The 22,923-nt window shown below is 38.3% G+C and overlaps 1 protein-coding gene across 2 annotated transcripts in view; it reads left to right on the top strand.

Annotated features, from left to right (window-relative positions):
• The window catches only part of CERS6 (ceramide synthase 6), a 303,384-nt gene that overhangs the window by 161,030 nt on the left and 119,431 nt on the right, over positions 1–22,923 (top strand). For both annotated transcript variants that reach the window (XM_028510062.2, XM_028510063.2), the window contains exon 4: positions 17,194–17,251. In XM_028510062.2, coding sequence (XP_028365863.1) covers positions 17,194–17,251 — 58 coding nt within the window. The remainder of the gene's footprint in view (positions 1–17,193; positions 17,252–22,923) is intronic.

The following is a 22,923-nucleotide window of genomic DNA, read 5'->3' as shown; positions in this document are numbered from 1 at the left end:
AAAAGAAAAAAAATGTGTCTTTTATGGAAAAATCTTAACAAACATTTTGGCCAATCCAATACTATGTTTCCATTTCTGTTGCGTAGATATCTGAAAGAAGAATGGCTGGGCCATGTGGTAAATTTATGTTTAAATTTCTAAGAAACTATCAAATTGTTTTCACAAACTGTACTATTTTATGTTTCCACCAGCAGTGTGTAAGGGATCATTTCTCTACATTCTGGAAACCACTTGTATTATCTTTTTTACTATAGCCATTCTAGTGGGTGCAAAGTGTGTCTCATTGTGGTTTTAATTTTTATTTCCCCCACGAATAATGAGATGGATTAATTTTTCACAAGATTATTGGCCATTCATATATTTTTAGGGAAATGCCTATGTAGAGCTTTTGACCATTTTTTTAATGGGTTTATTTTCTGTTATTGAGATTTAAGAGTTCTTTATATATTCTGGGTACATGTTCTTTATCAGGTAAATGACTTACAAACATTTTCTTGCAGTCTATGGCTTGTGTTTTTTTCTTAATAGTGTCTTTTGAAGGGCAATGAATCGTGAAATATGAATGGTGAATTCATGACATGGAATTCGTTTCCAATATTTTTCTTCATGTTAATTATTTTACCCAAGCTGAGTTTTGTAGGAACTTGTGGAGCTCCTGCAATAATAAATTGATGATTGGATGGTAGTATTACACCTTTGGAAGGTTTTAGTATTTTGGACATTCACACAGAGCTCTAGTGCTAGAGTTCTAGCAGCTCCAGGCTTACCTGGTGCCATTATATGTTTACATCACAGTTTCTATTTAGGGGATGACCGTCATAGGTGACTTCAAGGACATCAGTAAAGGAGAAGTTATCTTGGATGGTTGGTTTCATCCTGAGGATAGCCTAAGGGGGTTCACTCTTTCAGGTCAAGGAATGGGGCTGCTCCTCTTTCGTTTCTCTCCTTCTCCCCACCTCCTCTGGCACTCATCCCTTTAAAAAGTTGTTTTCCTCTCAAGACATCTTTTTATGGTGTGAAAAGAATGATATAGAGGGCAAAGTTGAACATAAGAATTAGCTATGGAAGTCTCAGGAAGTAGTTAGGTGGCACTGTTAGCCAGTAGATGGGGTGCTATTGCATGTTGGTTAAGAGCATGGACTCTGTCGCCCTGGCTGGCATAGCTCGGTGGATTGAGAGCGGGCTGTGAACCAAAGCATCGCAGGTTCCATTCTCAGTCAGGGCACATGCCTGGGTTGCAGGCCGCGGCCCCCAACAACCGCACATTGATGTTTCTCTCTCTCTCTCTCTCTCTCTCTCTCTCTTTCTCTCTTTCTCCCTCCCTTCCCTCTCTAAAAATAAATAAATAAAATCTTAAAAAAAAAAAAAGAGCATGGACTCTGTCACAAGATACATGAGCTGTCCAGAAAATATCCAGCCACATACTAAGGAAAATAGATATTTACTGAAGAAGATACAAGATACAAGAAACATTGTACATGGGACAATGACACCTCAGACCTCTTCAAAGTAGGCCCCTTGGAACCTAACATAGTTCTCCCAATCCCCATCAGCTGCCCCATCATATTTTACTGAATCTCATTGACGGTCTGAAATCTCTTCCCTTTCAAAGACGATTTTAGTTTTCCAGAAAAGCCTGAAGTCACAGGGTCCCAAATCTGGGCTGTAGTGGGTCTGAGTTGCCTGGGTGACTTGATGTTTCATTAAAAATCTTTGCATGAGATGCAATACATGAGCAGGCTTGTTTTCATGATGAAGCTGCCAATCAGCAGTTTCCTGTAGCTGAGGCCTTCTGAATCATCCAAATAGTTTCCATGGAGGAATGTTCAAGCTTAATGCAAAATTTGATGCAGATTAGTTTTTCTATTTGCTCAGTCATTTTTAATGCAAAGGCCACACAGTACACATGCTTACTCAACAGTGTCTACTGCTTCCACTGACCTGTACAGTGAAGTGGTCAGTGTTCACACAGGTACATCCCAGCTCACTCTACTTTGCTGCCAGCTTACATGATGTCGCATAAATCATTCTCATTATATTATATTAACAATGGTTGGACTTTTTCTGGACAGATGTCATATGTGAGCTCAGACAAGTTGCTTGATCTTCCCATATTTCCTTCCACATCTCCAAAATGGAGTAATAATAGTACCTATTTGTGAGGATTAATGAATTAGAATATGTAAAGTGCTTAGAATTGTATGTGTTGGTAATTAGTATTATTACTGTTGTTGTCATTGTTAAGTGATTGGCACAGACTTTAGCATCAAGCACCCTGGGTAACATCTTGAGTTTGGTTCCTTGCTCCTGTATTGCATGGTATCGATATTCCAGGGAAATTGTAAATACATTCTATTATCATAATTTGAATTGTTTTCTTATTAACATATGTCATCGTTATGAGATGCTGTGAGTGCATGATTTGCTACAGTGGCTCTACCTCTAAATTCCTTACTGTCTGTCTCCCCACATCCCCACCTCCCACTTCCCAGGCCCTTCCTCCTTTCTTTATACAGTACAGTTTCAAACTTAAAAAAGTCTGTGATCAAAACTTTGGCGGTGTGATAAATATTTTTGCAATAATTGTTTCTTATTGTTTCCCAAAGTGCAAATATTGATGCACATTTACTAATCTTTTTATTTGAAAAGAAAAGGGAAATGTAAGAATATAGTTACTCTTTTATTCTTGACATAATCAAACATTCTCATAAATGTTTGCATCAGGAATTCTTTATCTCCAAGTCCTCTTCAGGTTCAGAAAGGTATCAGAATGGGCCTGCTACCCACAGCCCCATCCTCGTCAGCTCTTCCTTCACTATTCCACTACCATGGCAAAGGGACTTCCAGACTCTTAATGACAGTCCCTTTTTCCTTGTGTTTTTAGCCACTTATGCACTGGCTGTGTTTCTTCTTCTCTGTGTTACTGCAAAAGTCTTTAGAGAACATGGGTATTGGGCCCAAAGGAAATTTCTCTTGGGTTTGTATTCTGCCTGGTCCTCCACTGCATCTCTACTCCACCACTCCCTCACCCCAGCTCACCTGGAGAAGGGACAGGGTGTGACACCATCTCCATCTTCACATGAATTCCAGATCTGACTTTGGAAGACTGAGTTTTCCAGGCACTTTCCCCCAGTGACAGTTGGGCAAGATGACCTTGACAAAGAGGTTATATTTGGATATTGTCACAAGCTGGGACTGCAGACAGAGAATGTGAATGACTTCTTAGAATAGGTAAGGCTTTCTTAGGTTTGCTGTTGTAGCCCATCAAGAAACAGCAATGTAGAGCCATGGCTGGGTGGCTTTTTGGTTAAAGCATCATCCTATACATTGAAAGGTTGTGGGTTCTATCCCTGGTCAGGGCAAAATTCGTACGTAGGTTGCAGGTTCAGTCCCTAGTCAGAGAGTGTATGGGAGGCAACCTACCAATGTTTCTCTCTCCCATGGATGTTTTCTTTCCCCATCTCTGTCTGTCTCCCTTCCTCTCTCTTTCTCTCTAAAAAGAAAAAGAATCAATAAAACACATCCTCAGGTGAGGATTAAAAAAAAAAAAAAGAAAAAGAAACAGTGTTATAGATTGTTAAGAGGAAGGGACCATAATTTATTCATATTTATATTCCCACCATCTATTATAGTAATATATCTTGCCATTTAGTAAATCATCAATATATCTTCCTTAGAGAATGGCCATCTGTTTATTCGCATAATTACAAATAGAATTTCTTCCATTTGACTTCTCTCCATTTTTGTTGGGTGGACAGTTTCCAAGAACTGAGCAAGAGTTCGTGAGGTCATTAGAAAATAAAGGTGAAATTTTACCCATGAGAATTCCATGCCTCAGGAAAGCAAAGAATTCCATTCTGGCTTATTCATATAGTTTGGAGAGTAAGATCAGGAATAGAACAGGGCCCACCCATCTCTGCCACGTGCAGAAGTAAAAAGCTTAAATTAAAGATTGTGAACTAGTGACTCCAAGTTGAATCCAGCTTGCAAGAAGTATTTTGCTTGGCTCGTATGACAGTTTATTTTTAATCAAATTAATTGCCAGCATTCATAAAAAAAATCAGATTTCATATAAAATATCTAAAATGTCAAATTGCCAGCTTTCTCTGAAAAGTGGGGAAAACCTGGCAACATTTGAGTTCGCATTCTTTCTTGACATTTGACTGGCCCTTACTTCAATGGGCTATTGAAACTGCCACTGCCCCAGCGCCCCTGTCACATTGCCAGCTGGAATCCAAGTGCCTGTCGCCATTCACGCCCGTCCTCGGAGCTCAGCCTGACCACCCCTGTGTCTGCCTGACCTGCCTGGTCCTCACAGGGCTGAAGTTTTCAGCTCCTTGTTTAGAGTCTTTGGGTTTGAAGGTTTTAGATGATGATCTTAAAGTTTAGATGTCTGATTTTATGGTTGTAAACTATCTGAATGCAAAGGAGTTTAAGGACCCATGAATGAACACAAACTCACTTTGTTCATCTGTACATTCTCCGTGGTCTATTTCTTCACCTATCATCCTTCACTTATAATGCCACATTGCTATGGAAAGTCACTCTTATACTTTTCACTTTCTAGCTCTGCTAAATTTCCCTCTTAACATTTTCAGAGCTACTGGTACAATGTATGGATTTAGTGTAGTAGCAATCTGCAGTGGTTTTGTAACATTAAATATTAAATAACTTTAAAACTGCGGACCAGGGAAAAATCAGAAGTCAGCCAAATCCTGACACATAACATTTAATAAAGGAGCAACAAAGAGTCGCTCATTTACATGACCTACTGCTTAACCACTGCAGTAGAATGAAGGCCTCCTCTACCCTTGTATCTTCAAATCTAACATAAAATACCTGTCTTAGAGTCATGCTGTAGTTTAATAGTCTCTCCAACCATGGGCACTGGCCCATGTAGTTAATTATAAGCTTAATTCAGAAACCACTTATTGGGTGCCGCGATATACCTGCTATATAAAAATAGTGATGATAGTTGAGTTGTTGAACACTCATCCTGTGTTAAAATGCTATTCTGTGTACTTTACAAGTATTGTCTCATTTAATCCTCTCTCCAGCCCTTCGGAGTAGGTGTTACTATCTTTATTTTATGGATGAGGTGATGGAGGCACAGGGAGTGCCCCAGATCACCCAGACGGAGTAAAACTGTGGATACGGTCTTCCAAGCCAGGCCCTGTGAACACAGCCTCCCTGTGTTAGAACTGGGTACATCTAAGGTACAGACATTTCATGCAAAGCTGAACATCCAGCTGGTGGTTAGTCACATGAAAGATAACTATAATATAGTTGATCTTCATATTAGAACAGTATATCAATGGGGACAAACATTTTTGCCTTGGGAAATGGACACCAGGGAAGACTTCAAAAAGGTCATGGTAAGTTGAGTTGGATGAAGAGGAAAAGAAATCTCAGGAGGAAAGAAAGGTATGACCAGAGGACCTGAGACATAAATGTGAGTGGGTTATTCATGAGATGGAAGGCAGCCCTGACAGCTGGGAGGTAATGTTTGTAGGCAACTAGGTATTCATTATTTTCAAATTTAGGATTAAGTTAAAGTTTTTTAGAAAAAAGAATCAACATAATGGATCAGGAATGAGATTTGTCAAGTCTTGTTAAAGAGGTGATTCCAGGCTTGGCTGGGGCAACATTTGATTAGCTTTACCCAGCTAAGCTTTAGCTTTACCCAGCTTAACTTTACCCAGCTAAGGGAGGGGGCACAGAGTTGTTATAATTTCCCAGTGATAGGCAGTGGTTTTCTTATTTCCCATGCAATCACAGCATCAGTGCTGAACAAATAACTCTTCGTCTTCAGTCTGCTTTCAGATAAGCAAAAACAAATTACACAGAGACTGGGAAAGCACCTGATGTCCAAGGGACACATAATATTAGGTTGACCTAGAGATGATAATAAATATTTGGCTGCTTTGCCTCTACCACACACTGAAGAATGAGACATCTGCAAGTGTAGGCTCCAAAGTCATATCGACTAAATTTATTTTTGGCAACAGGGAAGAAATCTTGCTTTTATTTCTTTTTCTCCCCCTTGCTCTACACAAGTGTTAGTTGGCAAAAAGCTCACTTTTTCTGATTTCCACAAATCATGACCACTCAGCCTTAGTATAAATGGAATTTTAGCTCACAGTTATAAGTTTAGTGTATATTCAGGGGAATGAATTCTAGGAGGAATGCGAGGTAGGTAAAATGGCCTAACAAAAGTGTAATGTGTAGACTTGGATTTTTATCAGATTTAGTTACAGTAGATTGTGGGAGACTAGGGCTGGTTGGATAGACTAAAGAGAATGGACATATATCGGCAATGCAGGATTCTGCCTGGCTGGGTGCTTGACCAGGAGACGAAAGGATGGATCCCAATAAGAATTAAAGAGTCAATATATGGACAAAGACCATATAAAAGACCCCATTTTCCAAATCAAAATAGTTAAATTTAAGAAACTGAGCACAGTAGATTAGAACTAAGTATGAAGTGCATACAATATCTGAAACACTTCCAAAGGCAGTTTAGCCTTAAATGTATGCATGTAATGACAGGAAAATGATAAAATTAATTATGATTCTTAGAAAAAGATGCCTAGGTGATTGCATGAAGAACAAGTCATTCATGGTTTCTAGGTGGAAGAGGAGCAAAAGACATAGCCACTTAATAAGTTTTTAGTGAGCGTATTTTTCTTTCACACTATCTTTTTATAATAAAAAAACTTTTAGAATGCAAGGACTAATGCAACAAAGACCCACTCAGCTGTACTTAATCCTGTTCTAAAGGACTAAAGTATTACAGAACTGGTTGAAGCTTCCTGAATACCCAATACTGGTCTCCTCTACCCTCCAGAAGTAAATCTCTATCCTGAATTTGGGCTTGTATATCCTTTTTTATTTAGGTATGTATATGTGCATATTCACAAGATATATAGTATTGTTTTGCATATTATCAAACTTTACATAAGTTCTTAGTCTATTTTTAAAATCAGTGATTTAGTGAGGGCATTTTTTGTTCAAATTAAGTTCACATTTGACCTGCAAGTGAAAAGTGAATAGGTTTGACCTACCTCCAACCTCAGTGACTTTGTATTGTTAAATCTGCTGCTTCTAAATCAGAAACAGCTGAGCCCTCAGCAAATGAGGAAAACTATTTGAAATCACAGAGTTAATTGTTGCTCGAGGTAGAAATAATTTGGGAAATGTTTGCTTTGAGGCTGAAACTCAAGTCTGCATAATCCGTTCATGGATAAGTAACATGTATTTCCCTAGAGTATTTCACTGGACTTGTAATCTAATGCAAGTTTGAAAGCTGTCCTGGAAATTTAGATTGTACATCCAAGTTTCCAAAAGAATTTGTCATTTTACCTTTATATCATTCTGTAAGATATGAGATGCGTTTCAAACTCGAGTTACTTTTCTTTTCTCCCTAGTTCATGAGCATCTCTATTGTAATCACCTAATAAAGTTAGTGTCCCAGTAACAGCTTGAAAAGGATGCTGACCTAAAAACCATGTTACATCTTTTTAAAAAGTATTTTCTGTGATGAAACTTACCTGTTAACTAAAACTCAGGCCTATCCTACTCAGTTGAAAATACTGCATCATAAATGTAAAGAAAAGTGATCTTTGCAGGGAAACATTCTGGCTAAAGGTCTGTGGAGCAAGAAAGAAATACCTGCCTTTTGTACCTTCAGCATGATTCAGTGATGTCTGATGGCTTTGTTGGATTTACTAGATGCAAAATAATCATAGGGCCTTACTTTGTTCTACAAATCCAAATTCCAGCCAGCCAAACAACCACCCAAACAAACAAATCAAAGTTGGAAGCCTGTGACTTTGTAAAAAATTTAGGTATTGGTTTAATTTGTGAAATTCTATGCCTCTACACTAATCAATATTACACCTTCTCCTCAGAGACTGGGCCATGTATCAGGTATCTGCTGGTTATTTTCTGGACTTATGGAGTAGTTTTCAATTTCCAGTCTTGATTTTAAAGCCACAGAGCCACAGATGTAGATGAAGGAGACCTGGTGTGAAAAGTGCAGAGACCTATTCACCAGGTTACTTGTGAATGTGGGAAGTTGCTCAGGTCTCTGGACCCAGTGTTCTCATCTATAGAACAAGGCTGTGGATGGACTCTCAGGGGTTCCTACCAGCTGTTCAGAATAATCTCTCAAGTTCAAGGAAATAAAAAATGGAGGATGGATACCTCCAATTCATGTGCACAGCAATATACTAATGTTACAATAAAACACCCATAAGGCCTTGCCCTCATTGAGCTGTTTTCCCACTAGGGCAAGCAGCGTACATTCATGACACCAGCTGTAAATGGGATTCTAGCTAAGTCATTTCACTTTGAGTGTGCGCTTCCCATTATGTGGAGAAAGGAGGAAGAGAACAGAGAAAGTCTTTGCTCTCCTACCTTAGCACAGAAAAGGAGCTGAAATGGAGATGGCAGCTGTAGGAGTAATTCCACTGATTTTGTGTAGTGTGATGAGAGCAAGGGCTGGGGAGTAATGCTATTTACAATAAAAAAGGTTTTATTGCAATTTTTGTGTTAAACAGAAAATACTTAGTAGCAAGGAGCATGGTCTCTGGAATCAGCTTGTCTGGATTTGAACCCCAAATTCACCTCCTGCTAACTGTGTTTTTAGGCAAGCTACCTAAATTCTTTCTCCCCATCTGTAAGGCAGGAATGATAGCAGCATCTGCCCCCTAGGGCTCTCAAAAGGTTTAAGTGAGTTGATACACACATGACTCTTATGATGGTACCAGGCACAAAGTAAGTTCTCAAGAAATGCCAGCTATTATTGTTTTATAAAAATAAATAATACCCTCCCCAAGTAGCTCAGCAGGTTAGAGTGTCAGTCCAATGCGCCAAGACTGGGGGGTTCGATCCCCGGTCAGGGCACATACAAAAATCAACCAGCAAATACATAAGTAAAGGGAACAGCAAATTGATTGTTTCTCTATTTCTCTCTCTTCCTCTCTCTCTCAAAAATCAATAAATTAAACAATTTAAATAAATAAATAAATAAATAAATTTGTGATCCTCAAAGAATGCCTACTAAGTAGAAATACCGTTCACTTGATAAAGTTGAATTTTGCCATCAAGCTTGAAACTTCTTCAAAACTTTGTGGAAGTGATTATGTCATATATAACACAAACCCTTTTGAAGGGTTTTTATAAGTCCAGTTGTACTCTATGGAGAAGTAACAAAATATGAATGTAATATATTTATATAGTAGCTTTGTTCATATCTTATAAAAATCATTAGCTCTGAGTTTTTGGTAGAAAAATAGGATTTCATCTACCTTATGCTTAGAGATAAAATGACAGATTTATATGTTTTACAGTATCAGTATAATGAAGTCTATATTAATTTTTTTCAAATTATCTTATACTTATTTATCCAACACCATAGTTTTTTTTATTTGCATTAATTTTCAAGCTACAGTGGCTTGATTTATATTAAATGTTAAATTTTATGAAAAAAGGTATAAATCCTATTTTACTTTCTTCATGGATTGAGAAGAAATGAGTTAATCCCTGTCTGTCTACATGATGAAACACCTAAAATAAGAAATGTCTTGAAATTAAATTCCATTTCAGAATCAAAACATTACATAATATTAATTATTTTGTGCTCTAACAATCTATCCTAATTTTGCAGTCAATAACAGTATTTTTCATTATTTAAGCCATCTCAGAGTTGACTCTCTTTGATTCCAAATTTTATATCGATTACTTTAAAATTGCATTAGCCATATTTGTTATGTCTTTTTCTGTTCTCATGCAGGTTTTGTATAGAATAGTTGATAAAATTATTTGATGACTATTTTGGTTAAAATTAATTTAAAAGTAAATAAATGAAGGGAGCAGTCATACCTTTGGTAAAAATTCAGATGTCAATTTAGGACCTATTTCTCACAAAACTCTGTTTGCTGCCAGAAAGATAAATAAGACCTAGTTTTACCCACTTGGAACTCACAACCGAGTGAGAGGCTTGTGGCTATAATCAAAGATGAGATAAGGAGGTAAAGAGCACATCATCAGAGAACTGCAGTGGTTTTCATGGGGCCACACTGAGACAAGGTGACTTCATGGAACAACTAGCATTTGACAAGAATCCTGAGGGGGGGATAGTGTTTCCGCAGGTAGAAAAGATGAGTGACTAAGACGGAGAATGGTCCCTTGGGTATTACTGTGGACTCCAGTTGACAAGCTCAATATTGTTTTAACTGCCATGGTATTGAAAAAAAAAAAAACCAGTGCAGTCCTTTCCTATCTCCAGTTTTGCAAGTAGTTAGTTTCTATTCATCAGGACAGACTATTGTTGTAACAAGGTGCAGCCAAGAGGGAGGCCCCAAATAGGGATTTCGAATGGGGTCCAGAACTTAAGGTGTCCAGAAAATATTAAAAAGATACATAGGATGTCTTCACCACCCCCACACACATGCATACAAACAGGTGTGAGTTGGGGGATAAGACACAGGGAGCAGGGCCATTGAGAGCTGTTTTGCATAGGAACAGCTTTGCAGCTAGCCTCAGGCATGGTCATTTAACATATCTATAACCTTTAACTGGTTTCATAGATATGTTAAATAGCTGTGGCCAGGCTTTGAGCCAGGGGCATAGAAGTGACTTCCACCAGAGACATAACTGGGAGGCAACTCCCCCTGGTTACAGCACCTGTGTGACAGCTTAGAGATGATTGGCTCCACGCCATGGGGCCACGCCTGCCCAGACTCACTCTGGCAGCCCAGTAAAGCTGGAAGGATGCGGGAATGCTGGCACATGTAACTGATTGTAGGAGGAGTTGGAAATGGGGCAGGAGAAAGATTGGAGCAGGGATTTAAACCCAGACATGGCAGCCATTGAAGAATCACCACACGGCTTTAACAAAGAATCACCACAAGGCTTTAGCAGAGAACCACCACTCAGCTTTGGTAGAGAACGACTATGCAGTTTTGGCAGAGTGGCGGCCCCCCAACCCACAGCTTCACCAGGAGAGAACCAAGTGGCTTTGGGGTGCTCCCTTTTGCCACGTGGCCTAGGAAGCAGGAGAGACTTTGCCTGGAAGAAAAGGGGTGAGAGGACTCTTGCTGGTGGGCCATGAGAAAGTGCCACATGGCTGTGGATTAACTGGAGATAGTGGTGGTGACACAGCTGATGGTGCTGGGAACCTGAATCATGGACTACTGCTTCTTTTCCTGAGGTACAGTACCCCAGATTAGGGCAGAGGGAGAAGGAAGGACTGTGTGCATCTGTGGGTATCCTAAGAGATTTGAATATTTTAATGAAGATATTGGGTCACTGCTTCATGTCTGCATAGCTTTAAATAAATATTTCCTTTCCTTTTCACAAATCACTGGCATTGAGAGACATCTTTCCTCTGGCGGTGGGCATAACGAACCTAGTGGGGGCTCCTTTCAGTAATAGTATATTGTACCCCCCACCCAGCCCTGTTCTGTAACATTGTCATGTGGTATCCGTTACTGCTTCCTTGCTTAGAAATGCCATTTCAGCTGAGTACGTGGTCTTTAATTTTCACGTGTACAAAATCAGGAAGAGGCAGCAGAGCTTCATGGTTAAGAGCTGGGATGCTGGAACCAGATTGCCTAGTTTCCAGTCCTGACTCTCACCTTAACACCTGTGTGCCTTTTAGTTGGTAAACTGCTCTTGTGTTCATTCCTTCATCTGGAAAAAAGAGAGATAACAATAGTACCGACCTTGTTGTGTGGAATAGTTTCACTAAATGACTTACTTCCCCAGTGTACAGTGCTTAGAATAGTACCTGGCACAGAAGCAACTCTTCAGAAATGTAAATAAAAAAGCCCCACGTGCTTCCCCTGCTCTCTCTAGAACATGGTTTTCTGAGTTGAGTTCAGGGCGCTGCTCTGGATGTTTTCTCCTGGCTTCCCCCTTCTCTAGAGATTAGGATCCCTGTACCATTTGGGTGACACCTGGCAGCAAGACACAAGATCTCAACTCTCTGATTTCCTGCCCTTTTATGGCACATTTTATTGTCTTGATTTAAACAAAGAGCCCTTTCAGGCTTGTATAAGGACAATAAACCAGATTCAGTGGGTGGTAGTTTTTACTACCTTTCCATTTAATTTTTCAAGTTTGATGAATATAAAAGGTTTTCATGTCCAAACAAACGTAGTGGAACACACTGACTTCTCCAGGCGAAGTGCACTCCAGTTGTAGGGGCTTTGAGAGCAGGCTCTAGGTTTAGTGCTAAGCTAGGTTTGTGTCCTGGTTTTGCTAGAACAACAGTATGACCTTGGGCAACCTAATCCCTTGGCTTCTGTTTCTTAAAAAGTTTCCTACCTTACAGAGTCCGTTTCTCACTTGGAGTCTTTCAGGGATTGTGTGTGCTTTTGAGCACCTCTCCCAGGAGCTCAGGGCCCAGCTCGTTGTTCTGCTAACAGGCTGACATTTGCCTTCTGCTTCCTGGTCTCCAGAATGGGGTGTGTGTCCTCACTCCTGGTTTCTGTGTCCTTATGAGTTTGTGCTTTCTTAACAAAATCCCTCTTCTGCTTGCTTAGAGCTACATTCCTAGAGGCACACAGTTAAATTCATGCATTCAGTTTGCCATCTTTAACCAGGAGTCATCTTTACATTTTTAAAGGAACATTCTTTTAACTATATTTCTTATTATAACAACAGTGTCTTTTGAAATTCCCTGTAAAAGAATAAATTTACTTCACCCATATGTGGAATCTAATGAACAAACTGAACTCAAAATAGAGAAAGACTCATAGATAGAGAGCAGGATGACAGCTTTGGGGGGTGGTTGAGGGTGGTTGAGGGGTGAAGGGACCAAGCTAAAAAGAAAAAGGACTCATGGACATGGACTACAGGGTGGCGATTGTGGCTGGGAGGACAGTAGGTGCAGGTGGAAGAGGTTATGGGGGAGATAAATGGTAATGCAAAAAAATACAATAAAAAATAATAAATATAATTTGCTTCCCTCTTCACTCCTGTTTCATTAGCATAATCTGAGGATTAAATTTTTATATTAAATTATCCCTTAAGAACAGTAGCATTTAATTTGACAGTGAAATATAGGGCAATTGTTTGTGTTGCTAACCATAGTCTGTTTATTTTAAAACTATACTTTTTGAATCATTAGTTTGTATTTGTATCTCAGTGAATTGTAATTGGCTTAAGCAAGTTTTTAGGAAAGGCTAAAGAGTAATGTATTTTCAGAGTCTTTAGATATACGAGACTGTTTTTCATGTCCCTTTACAAGTGACAGGCAGTTTGGCTGGCTATAGTTTCTTCGATGGAGTCTTCTCTTTCTTCTGTGATGTGGTAATACACAGCAGAAATTTAAGACCAGCTGGATACTTGTTCTTTTAGTTATAACTTATTTTCATTTGGCTTATGTGTTAACTTGTTTTTATGCCTAAATACTGAAGGATTTTTTTTTTAAATTTTAACTCCAGGACTCAAAATTTTTGTCAGAATGTGGCTTTGAGTTGTTTGGCATACAATTTAGTCCTTTTTTTCAGTTCACTTTTTAAAAATTGTGTCTCTGGTGATTACTTCTATTTCAGTGCTTCGCTTGTGTTTTCTCAGAAAAACTATAATTAGGCTTGGTTTTTCCCATCCCCCAGATCTAGGGCGTCCTTCCACCATTGGTTCTCTTCTCCAGACCTATGTGGGTATTTATCTTCTCCATCAATGAGTTAATTTTACACAGTATGTATCTACTTCCCCATCCATGTGGGTAATAATGGTGTCACTTCACTTTTAGCTTCTTTATTTCACCTATAGTATCTTTTTATCTTACCCAGTAGTCTTTATTGATTGATGGTTTTCTAATTTTGATTTTTAGGGACATATCTTCTTCTATACATAATGCCAAATACTTTTCTAAAATTCATTCCTGATTCCTTTAGGGAGACATTTTTAGGAGATAGTGATTCCTTTGGATCTTTAGCGTGCCCGTTTCTTTATGTGCTTATGCAGTACTTCCTAGTAGACCTATGTGGATATTGAGCTGTTACTTTCATTATTCCTGAATTTGGAAATAATCCGTCTAGATCTGCTCACAGAAAGGGTGCCTGGGTTGTTCTTGGCCTCATTCTTTGTCCTCTGTTTGCCAGTAAGTCTTCTTTAGATCTGGCAGTTTATAAGCCCTGTTGCATCCTCATGATCTAAAAGAGTTTTATCTAAAGCAACTATCTCCAGTGTCTTGTTCTTTGTTCCTCTCTATATAGATTACATAGGAATCTAATGCCCAGAATGCAATGCCACCTTATCATCTTGTCCATAAATCTGCTTTTCTGCAACTGAATTTCCTAGGATGCTGAGTGCTTCCCTTTCTTCCCACTTGTTGTTCGAAAGTTGCAGTCACTAATTGGTGGGGTGGGGGGTATTCTCCCACTGCCTCAAAAAACATTGTTTATCACAGAGAGCTGGCTGGGTTTCTCAATGATACAGATTTTTGTATTTCTGTGCAAGATGGCAGAGAGTGGAGATAGGAAGATATACAAAGATTTTCCTGCTTCTTACAAGACCCATAAATTGTTTCTTGTTGCCTTTTATTACATTTTAAAAATCTGACTTATTCTTTTTTTTCTGTTGTAAATTTTTTCTCTGATTCTTGGAACAGGTTGAAGGTTATTCCCTCCTTTTTGTGGTTACACACGCCTTTATTTACCCCTTTTTATAGATAATTTTCTGGGAGGTTGGGAGAGGCTTTTTTGGGCTGGTAGCTGGCTAGACACCATATGAAACTTTAACTTACATGAAACTAACAAATTTAAAAGTACTTTCTGCATGTGGCAGAATGCTTGAAAATTTTGCTTTCTGCAGATATTTTTATGGAAATAAACTCTTTTGTGTAAATATTCATCACAAGTTGTTATTCAAATGGTGGAGGCATCTGTTTTTCTGTAATAGAACCTATGTCTTATGAAAACTCAGTCATTTTGTGATGAAATAAAAATGTAGATAATAAGTCATTGTAGGAATTCCAGTGACTTCCATAAAATTTTTATTTTATATACATAAAAACTACCTGATCACTGCCTATTAATAAAAGTCTTAGAGCTAAAGCAGCTGCTATAAATTATTTAAGCAAATTCAGTTGCTTTCAGGGCCCAGAAAAGTGACCTGCAAATTCGTGAAGTAGGTTGGATTAATATAACAGGGATTGAAAGGGACTAGAGAGAAGTGGAGATTACTATGTTAGCCAGTCCTTGGGCCACTAGTATAATAACAAAAGCAGTGTGATATAAACCTACTCTCCCCTAATAGAGATGGAAGTGAAGGCAAGGGATGTTAATAGATCTGTCCAGTGTTTGGAGAATCTATGGGTCTTAACCAGAGCTGGCTACATTATTTGCAGGGCTCAGTGCAAAATAAAATGGGGCCCCTCATTCAACAATGATTAAGAATTTCAAGACAGCGAGAGCAAAGCCTTAAACCAAGCATGGGACCCCACGTGACTTGCACAAGTTACATGCCCTTGAGGCTATCCCTGGTCTTGGCTTCTGATCTAGAATTTGTACACCCAAACAGAAAGAAACACACGCTGTCACCCACAACCAGCAAAAATTGATAATGGAGAGAGATGGGTTAAATTAAGTCCTTCTCTGCCTGACTTATTTCATTACATCCATCCGTGTTGTTGCAAATGGTAAGAATTCCTTTTTCTTTATTGCTGCACAGTATTCCATTTTGTATTGTGTGTGTGTGTACCGATATATATCATATCTTCTTTATCCATTCATCTATCAGTTGTACACCTGCAACTAATATAACCAACATGAGATTGTGTACTAACTATACTTAAATTAAAAAAAACTCAAAAAAAGCTAAAATTAAATCCTTGATTTTGATTCTGCAGTAACTAAGGGAACCACCTTTAACCATAAGAGAGCTTTTGTATGGGGTTTTAGAAACATTGCTTCTTTACATTCTTTGGAAGCTTTTGTTGAATAATTACTGCTTCCATCAGTTTTTATTGATTCCTACTGCATTCAGGTTTTATGAACTATTAGTTGAAGGTTTCCAACCTGAGGTTCTCAGCTCTTTTCTAAATGTTAGCTCTGACTTGAACTTCAGAGTGTCTGGAGAGTCACTGAACCCAGGAACAAAACTCCAAGGGACACTGGCGTCTGCTGTGGGGTCTTACTCTGTCTCTTACGTGAGTGTAGTTGTCATTTCTTCTAGGAAGTTTTGTCCATAACTTGAATACTATCCTAAAATAATCCTTTTTCCACCATATTTGAAATTTACATTGTTTGTAAACAGAAAAAGCAGTTCGCTTCCTGACAAATTGAAGCTGACTAGTCATTTTCTCCTGGTAATTTACAACTCACAGTACCTTTAACACCATTAATAAGATAACCTGAAGAATCCCGTTCAGTGAAACCTGGCCAGCTTGTAAGGGCACACTCAGAAAATATAAGAAATAAAATTGGGAATTAAGTACTAGCATAACAGTGCTTTTGTAGTATCTAACTATCTGATTTATATGAAGTCTACATAAAGTCATATTTTAAAAGACTTAAGCATTAAATAAATCATTTAAAATGGAAGGAGAACTTAACGTTTTTTCTTCATTAAAAAAAGGAAAGTCTAACAACTAGATCTACAGCTTGGAACGGTGTGAGATTGTCATTAAGTTGTGCCTCAGATGGATGAGTTATATTTCAGATGGATTCCTGTATGTAGTAGCATTCACAAAGATGTTGATAAATATCTATAAAAGACAAATAAAGAAAAATACCTTACCTGATTTCAAAATATTAAGGTTTTTATTTTTAAAACAAATATGAACTTCAGTTAAGTCAAGTTAATATCTGAATCAGACAGAATTCAAATCTATCTTATAGATCTTCATATTGTTGAAATACAACCCTCCATGAATGATTAACCAGGCAAAATTCACATTAGGGAAGAGAAGATGAACAAATGGGCAAATACATTAAGTAAGTGAAAGGAAATTTAAGTTGTGAATATAACTACTAATATTTAAAATATTTGCGATAAGCCATGCACATGAGTGTATCTGTTCTCCTAGCACTGAAACTGCTCATTAAATTTAATCTCAAGTTGGGGCATGGATGGGGTTGGGGGACATATTTAATAGACTTTTTCACTCACGTGTTTCAGAATATGCAGTGAAATATATAAGCCAAATGTCATAGAATTTTTTTTAACCTTCTACAGGTGGAGATTTTCATTTTACCTTTATGTATTTACCTACGGAGTCCGGTTCCTGAAAAAGGTACGGCCTGTCAAGTTACTTCATGTAATTCTTATGTGCCCATAAGCCTGAGTCTCTTTTTTTCCCCCTGTGTGACAGTGGTCATATTTTAAACAATCATAATAGGATCCTTAAGAATTATCTGTGTATTTTTTTAACTTACAAAAATATTTGCAGTTTATTCTTTACAGTAAGTAAGTTTCAGTCAGATACCTAAAATGCTTTTGAAAGTAATTTGTTTTTCCAGTGAAAGATGTTGCTAAATCCTCTGACCACTCTAGTTGGTTATTTATTACTTGTGGGCTTAGGAGCCTTAAAAAATCCATTAAAGACTTTGAAAGAAGTTCATGTCCACATCATACAATGTGAAAAAAATCAGTTGTAATGTGTGTTATCATTGTAGTCTTCACCGGTAGAATTATAGTTTAGTGTCTGCATGGTTATTAACAGGGTTACACCAACTACTGGTAGAAAATTCAGTTGCTTTAATAGACTGTATTTCCCCTGCTGCTTTCCAGTTCCTGCGTGGACTGAGCGAGGCACCTTCAACTATTGAAACACTTCTCTGAGGCTGCCACAGTCTTCTTGGTTATTTCATTGCCTCATGTCACTACTAACAATTGGGCTGCTTAAAGTCAAGATTCATGAAGAATGGTTTTTTCATTGTCATGTACATGTTAACAATAGTTGTTAGATTTATTGACAGAAAACGGGAAGTTATTTTTTTAATATTTAATATCATTAACCTTTAAAGTTATATCCATTTTGTCTTTATTTAGTTCAGAAAATTTTTCCAAAATAGGGCATTGTGCCAAGTGGCATGCCTTTACTAGTAACTTTTCATGTAAATATTGGTGTGAAAATTGCAAATACGTTTTTCTTTTTAAAGTCTGGGTTACAAGATATTGTCTGCCTGTAGTAAATTCTATTATAAAGAGCTGCTGTTTCCCAATATCTTATTTTCTTAAAGGAAATATTCTTTTTACTCATCTTCTCCTTTGGTAACTACACGTAATTTTCACTCAATAACAGCACATGCCCCAGAGGCCATTTGAGTAGATTGAAAAGGATGAACTTCATTCTGTAGACTTTTCAAGCATGAAGAAATTCTCAACTTGGGTAAATAAATGTGATGGAAACTGCTTATTTTGGAACCATACTGTTCTAGTTTTTAAACTTATTTAGGGAAAATATGGGAAGAATGGCTATAGAGCTTTTATACCTACAACTCTATTAGCTTGCGAGAGGAAATAGCTTTGCATGAAATTTTGGCTGACATGGCAGAGCTGTGCTCATGGGGATGCCAACTTGCTCGCTGAGGTCACAGCTTGGAGTTCACGTTGTGCTCTGTTGGTGAAGGGCTTTGATGGCGAGCAAGGAGAGCTAGTGAGAGCCAGGAGCACTGTTTCCCCTTTCCTCCAGATCTGCAGGATATGGTCTATTATGGCTCTCATGCAGCCAGCCTGGCCATCTGTCATCAGGGCAGGAAACACTTTGACACTTAGTTCTGCTTCACTCTGTCCCTAAACAAACTGAGTGGGACAAGAATACTTTTAATCCTCAAGTCCTCAGTGACTCTGTAGAAGGCTGTAAGAGGGCCTGTCAATAGAACATTTATTTCAAAAGTGTTTTTGTTTAAACTATACCAGTCCCCTTTCAAATTGTTCCTAGTCATAACACATGCTTAAAAAATGAAAAAGAGAACTAGATGTTGTTCTTCATGTTGAATTATTTGTATCTGGGGTTTCTTCCTTTAATAGTGTCTAAGATGCAGCCAGTTGTGGATGGATTATGTTGTTTAGTCTGGTCACATGTGGTAGAAAGTGCCCATGGAATCCATGTGACTGGACTAGCGGTAGAGGACTTAATAAGCCACCTTGTCCCACCCTTGTATTTCACAGTTCAGGAAGCAGAAATCCCTAGAAGGTAGGTAGCATTCCAGAGGTCACACAGTCAGGTCATTAAGGGCTAAAACTGAAATAAAACACATTGCTGTCTCTTACTTCAGGGTTTTCTCCACCACACCAGTCTACTCCTACCCTAGCATGATTTCCAAATGACTTCCTTCTTCTGTTAAGGTGGCAAAATTTATCCAGTGTAGTCATTGTTTCTATTGTAGAACTTTAAATATCTACTCTAACAGATATTGAAAGTATATTTCTATTAACATCCTTGGAATGGACAATATATTTGTCCATCTAACCTGAGAGGAAAAAACTTATTATGGAGGCAGCAGGAGAAATAATCAAAAGAAGGTAATTCAGATTTTCACAATACCCTTAATGTTTTAAAGTAAAATACGAGGGTGGTGGATCAGTGTTGAGAGGTGAGAGGCCACAGCTGCTTCTTATTTCTAGTGTCACAAATATGGATTATTACATGGACTCTTAGAGAAATGACAGGACAGCTTGCACTGTCTGGTTTTCTTCTGCCTTTAGATTGAATGAACCTGATACATCTCATTGTTTAGGGTGGATTGAGTATCTTTAAGAACGTTTCTACCCTGAAATTCTCTGATTCAGTTAAAAAGGTATTTATTAAATACAAAGTACCATGTACCTACAGTAATGGATAGAGAATCTTAAAAAGTAAATGCAAACAATTTTATTTTAAAAATTTTGAAAATCATAGGTCTTTAAGTGTAAAAGTTATGCATTGATCTAATAACTTATTTCATAGATGAGACTAGGAGGTATCAATCTCTGGTGTAAGAATAGCTTTGGTTTTCTCTGCCACATTGAAATACAGTAGGGGGCCCCCAAAGAAATGGAATTACTGTCTGGAGGGTGAGCCCCTTATGGTACAGGCTTCGCCTGTTAGACTAGTGTCTAGGAACCCATCTGTATCAGGGCACCAGCTGGCATTGTTGTGAGAAGCTGTGTTCGGCTTTGGTGAATTTTTTTGGAAGACTCTTTCAACACATTTGCCCATTTCACCATGGGTGATTTACAAGCACACCTGGCCACACCCCACTGAGTGTTCAGCAGTTTTTGACCAAAAATAGCATGACCCCCATGCCCCACCCTCCCTATTCACTCGATCTTTGGTTTCCCTGAATGAAAAAAAAATCTTCAAAGGGAAACATTTTGCAGATGTGGAAGAGGTGAAAAAAAATGCATCAAAATGGAAGAGTTCAAAAACTGTTTTGAGCAGTGGGAAAAAAGTCTCAATAGGTGTATTGCATCAAATGGAGAGTACTTTGAAGGTGACTGAAGTTTAAACATATAAGAATAAATACACAATTTTTCTATAAATAAATTCTGTTTGGGGGGTTCCTCCCCTTGTACATTCAGGTTCAATGCTGGAGTTTTATCAAATGCTGTTAACTTTTCCAGTTTAAATTGGCTTAACCCTATAGGAAGAATATATATATTTCTCTGGATTTTAAGTAGAGTTTCAAAGTATAAATATGACTGATTTAAGTGCCTTCAGTTTTAAAATATTTTTTATACTCAGGAATACAAACAGTTAAGAGTTTTTAATTAAATACATGTAAACTAGATTTATGTCAGTAAACATTTGTACTGTCTTAGTCTTGGTCCTCTGAGAAGGAGACACCAAGGAGAGGTTAAATGTGTAAGAAATTGATTAGGGGAAGTGCCTGAGAGAGGAAATGGGAGGGGGTCAGAGGGAGGCTGGAAGAGCCTTCAGACCGCAGTGTGAGTGTGACCCTGAGTGCGGGAGAGAGGGAGGGAAGGGAAGACGCTGCGTGGAGCTCTAAGACTGCTGTGCCGTTCTAAGGACAGTTCAGTAGGGCTGTCCGGGAGTCCTGGAGCCACAGGCGATCATCAGAGGAGACGTCTGTCTCCCAGAAGTGGGCTTGCCCCTATTCTTCCTGTGGTTCTCGGTCATTGCCCTGAAGCAACCTGTCCAGCTTGGCATTCCTGCAAATGCAGCTGTAGATTTTAGAGCACAGATGGACTCTGGGTCAATGACGACCCCGCCGTCCAAGATAGAAAAGGCACATTTTCATGGTTGCCATGTATGCTTTATTTAAAAAAAAAAATTCCAGGTATTCTGAGAAAAGCCAAAGGATACCTCATGGAATAAAGCCCTAAGTAGCAAATTATGTTTTCATATGTATAATGCCTAGAAGCATAGAGAACTATGCTCCCATTGTACTTTGTTTTCATTTGACGTACATGCTGCATTCACCTTCATTATATCATAGTTCTGGTAGTTGATGTATAATTGTATCTTTGGAGCAGTACACAGGCTGACTTCCTGCCTGAGCTGGGTAGCCATTCAATCTGTCTTAAGGTTAATTCCCTTTTGTGTTCAAATGACCCAGTTTGGGTGAGAAATTAAATGGTCACCCTATGAATAGTTCTATAATAAATGAAGAAATAATTGGCCCTGTATTTCACAATTTTCAGACATCCTGTAAAGCATGTATGTTTATGTAAAATCAGCATAATGTCTCCTGTAGTTTCTTGATCACAGATAAGGGGATGAGCCTCATTTATAGTGATGTGATACTGCTCGGGTGTTGCATATGTTATATATTGTCTTTGTTTCCTTAGCTTAGAGCTCCCTTTATGGATAGCACTAGCTTTGATCATGGAAGGAGACTCTAGAAGGCATTCATCATACAGACATGTTAGTGAACTATTAAGTAAAGTTATTGCTATGTTAGTAGGAAATATTTAAATAGGTAAAGATTAGCCTGGCTCACTAGTCTCTTCCCATAACTGCTAGACACAAATGACTCTTTGCCTGTCAGTATGATTTGGCAGACAAGAACTTTTATAAAGGAAGACTCAGAATTACTTCAAGTGCTCTGAAACCTTGCCACATAATGTACTCATACAGATCAACACTTTCCCAGGTCCTAACAGACACCACCTATCAAGCCTTTAAAAATAAAGGAAGCCATCTCTCATTTCCTGTTACCTCCTTTCTCATTTGTAAGTGGAAGTTTGCATTGGATGGAGTTCTTTGAATATTTTTCCTTGAGTTCCTTTATTTATTTATTTTTAAAATATTGTGTCACAGGAAGGTAATGTAGATATATGTGCAACTGGGATTTAGGTAAGTTTTTTTTCTTATAATCTTCCTATTAGGCTAACACATTTCCAACTTTTTTTGACCACATAGTTCATTTTATATCATAATCCATTTAGTACACATACATGTATATAATTAAAACATAGAATTTACCCCCCAAAATATACCTCTATCTAACCTCTGTTTCAGTCTGTGTTCCATTAGGAGACAGAAACCACAGGAGTTATTTTAGGAGTGACTATAATTTACAGAATTGTTAACCAAGGAGCATATGACTGTGTTATTCAAAGTAATTGATCTGCTCACAGTTTGCTATGTCTATGATAAGGAGCTTGATCTGAATGTAAATCAATTCATTGCTTCTGTTTTGAGAAAGTCCGCCTATGAAGAAAAGTCAGCTGAACTACACAGTATGCTTAGTGATGCGGTTCACTTACATTCTGGTGGGGCAGCAGCAAATATTTCACTGTTTGTACGTGACACTTCGGTTAACACCGCACTGAAGTATTACGGTGGTAGTAATGGCAGGAAGAAGCTCCCCCTCTGAGAACTGGGGCTTAGAGGAAGACCCTGGATTGTCAGAAGCTGAAAACTGGAGGGAGGAACCATGGAGCCAGACAAGACCTCTGAGGAGAGAACGCTGACCATGTGGAGTTGCCGAGGAACTGTGATGAGGCTGGTTCTGG

This window comes from Phyllostomus discolor, chromosome 4 (genome assembly GCF_004126475.2).
Source record: "Phyllostomus discolor isolate MPI-MPIP mPhyDis1 chromosome 4, mPhyDis1.pri.v3, whole genome shotgun sequence".
NCBI classification, from domain to species: Eukaryota; Metazoa; Chordata; class Mammalia; order Chiroptera; family Phyllostomidae; genus Phyllostomus; species Phyllostomus discolor.
This window is presented reverse-complemented; position numbering and strand designations above follow the sequence as displayed.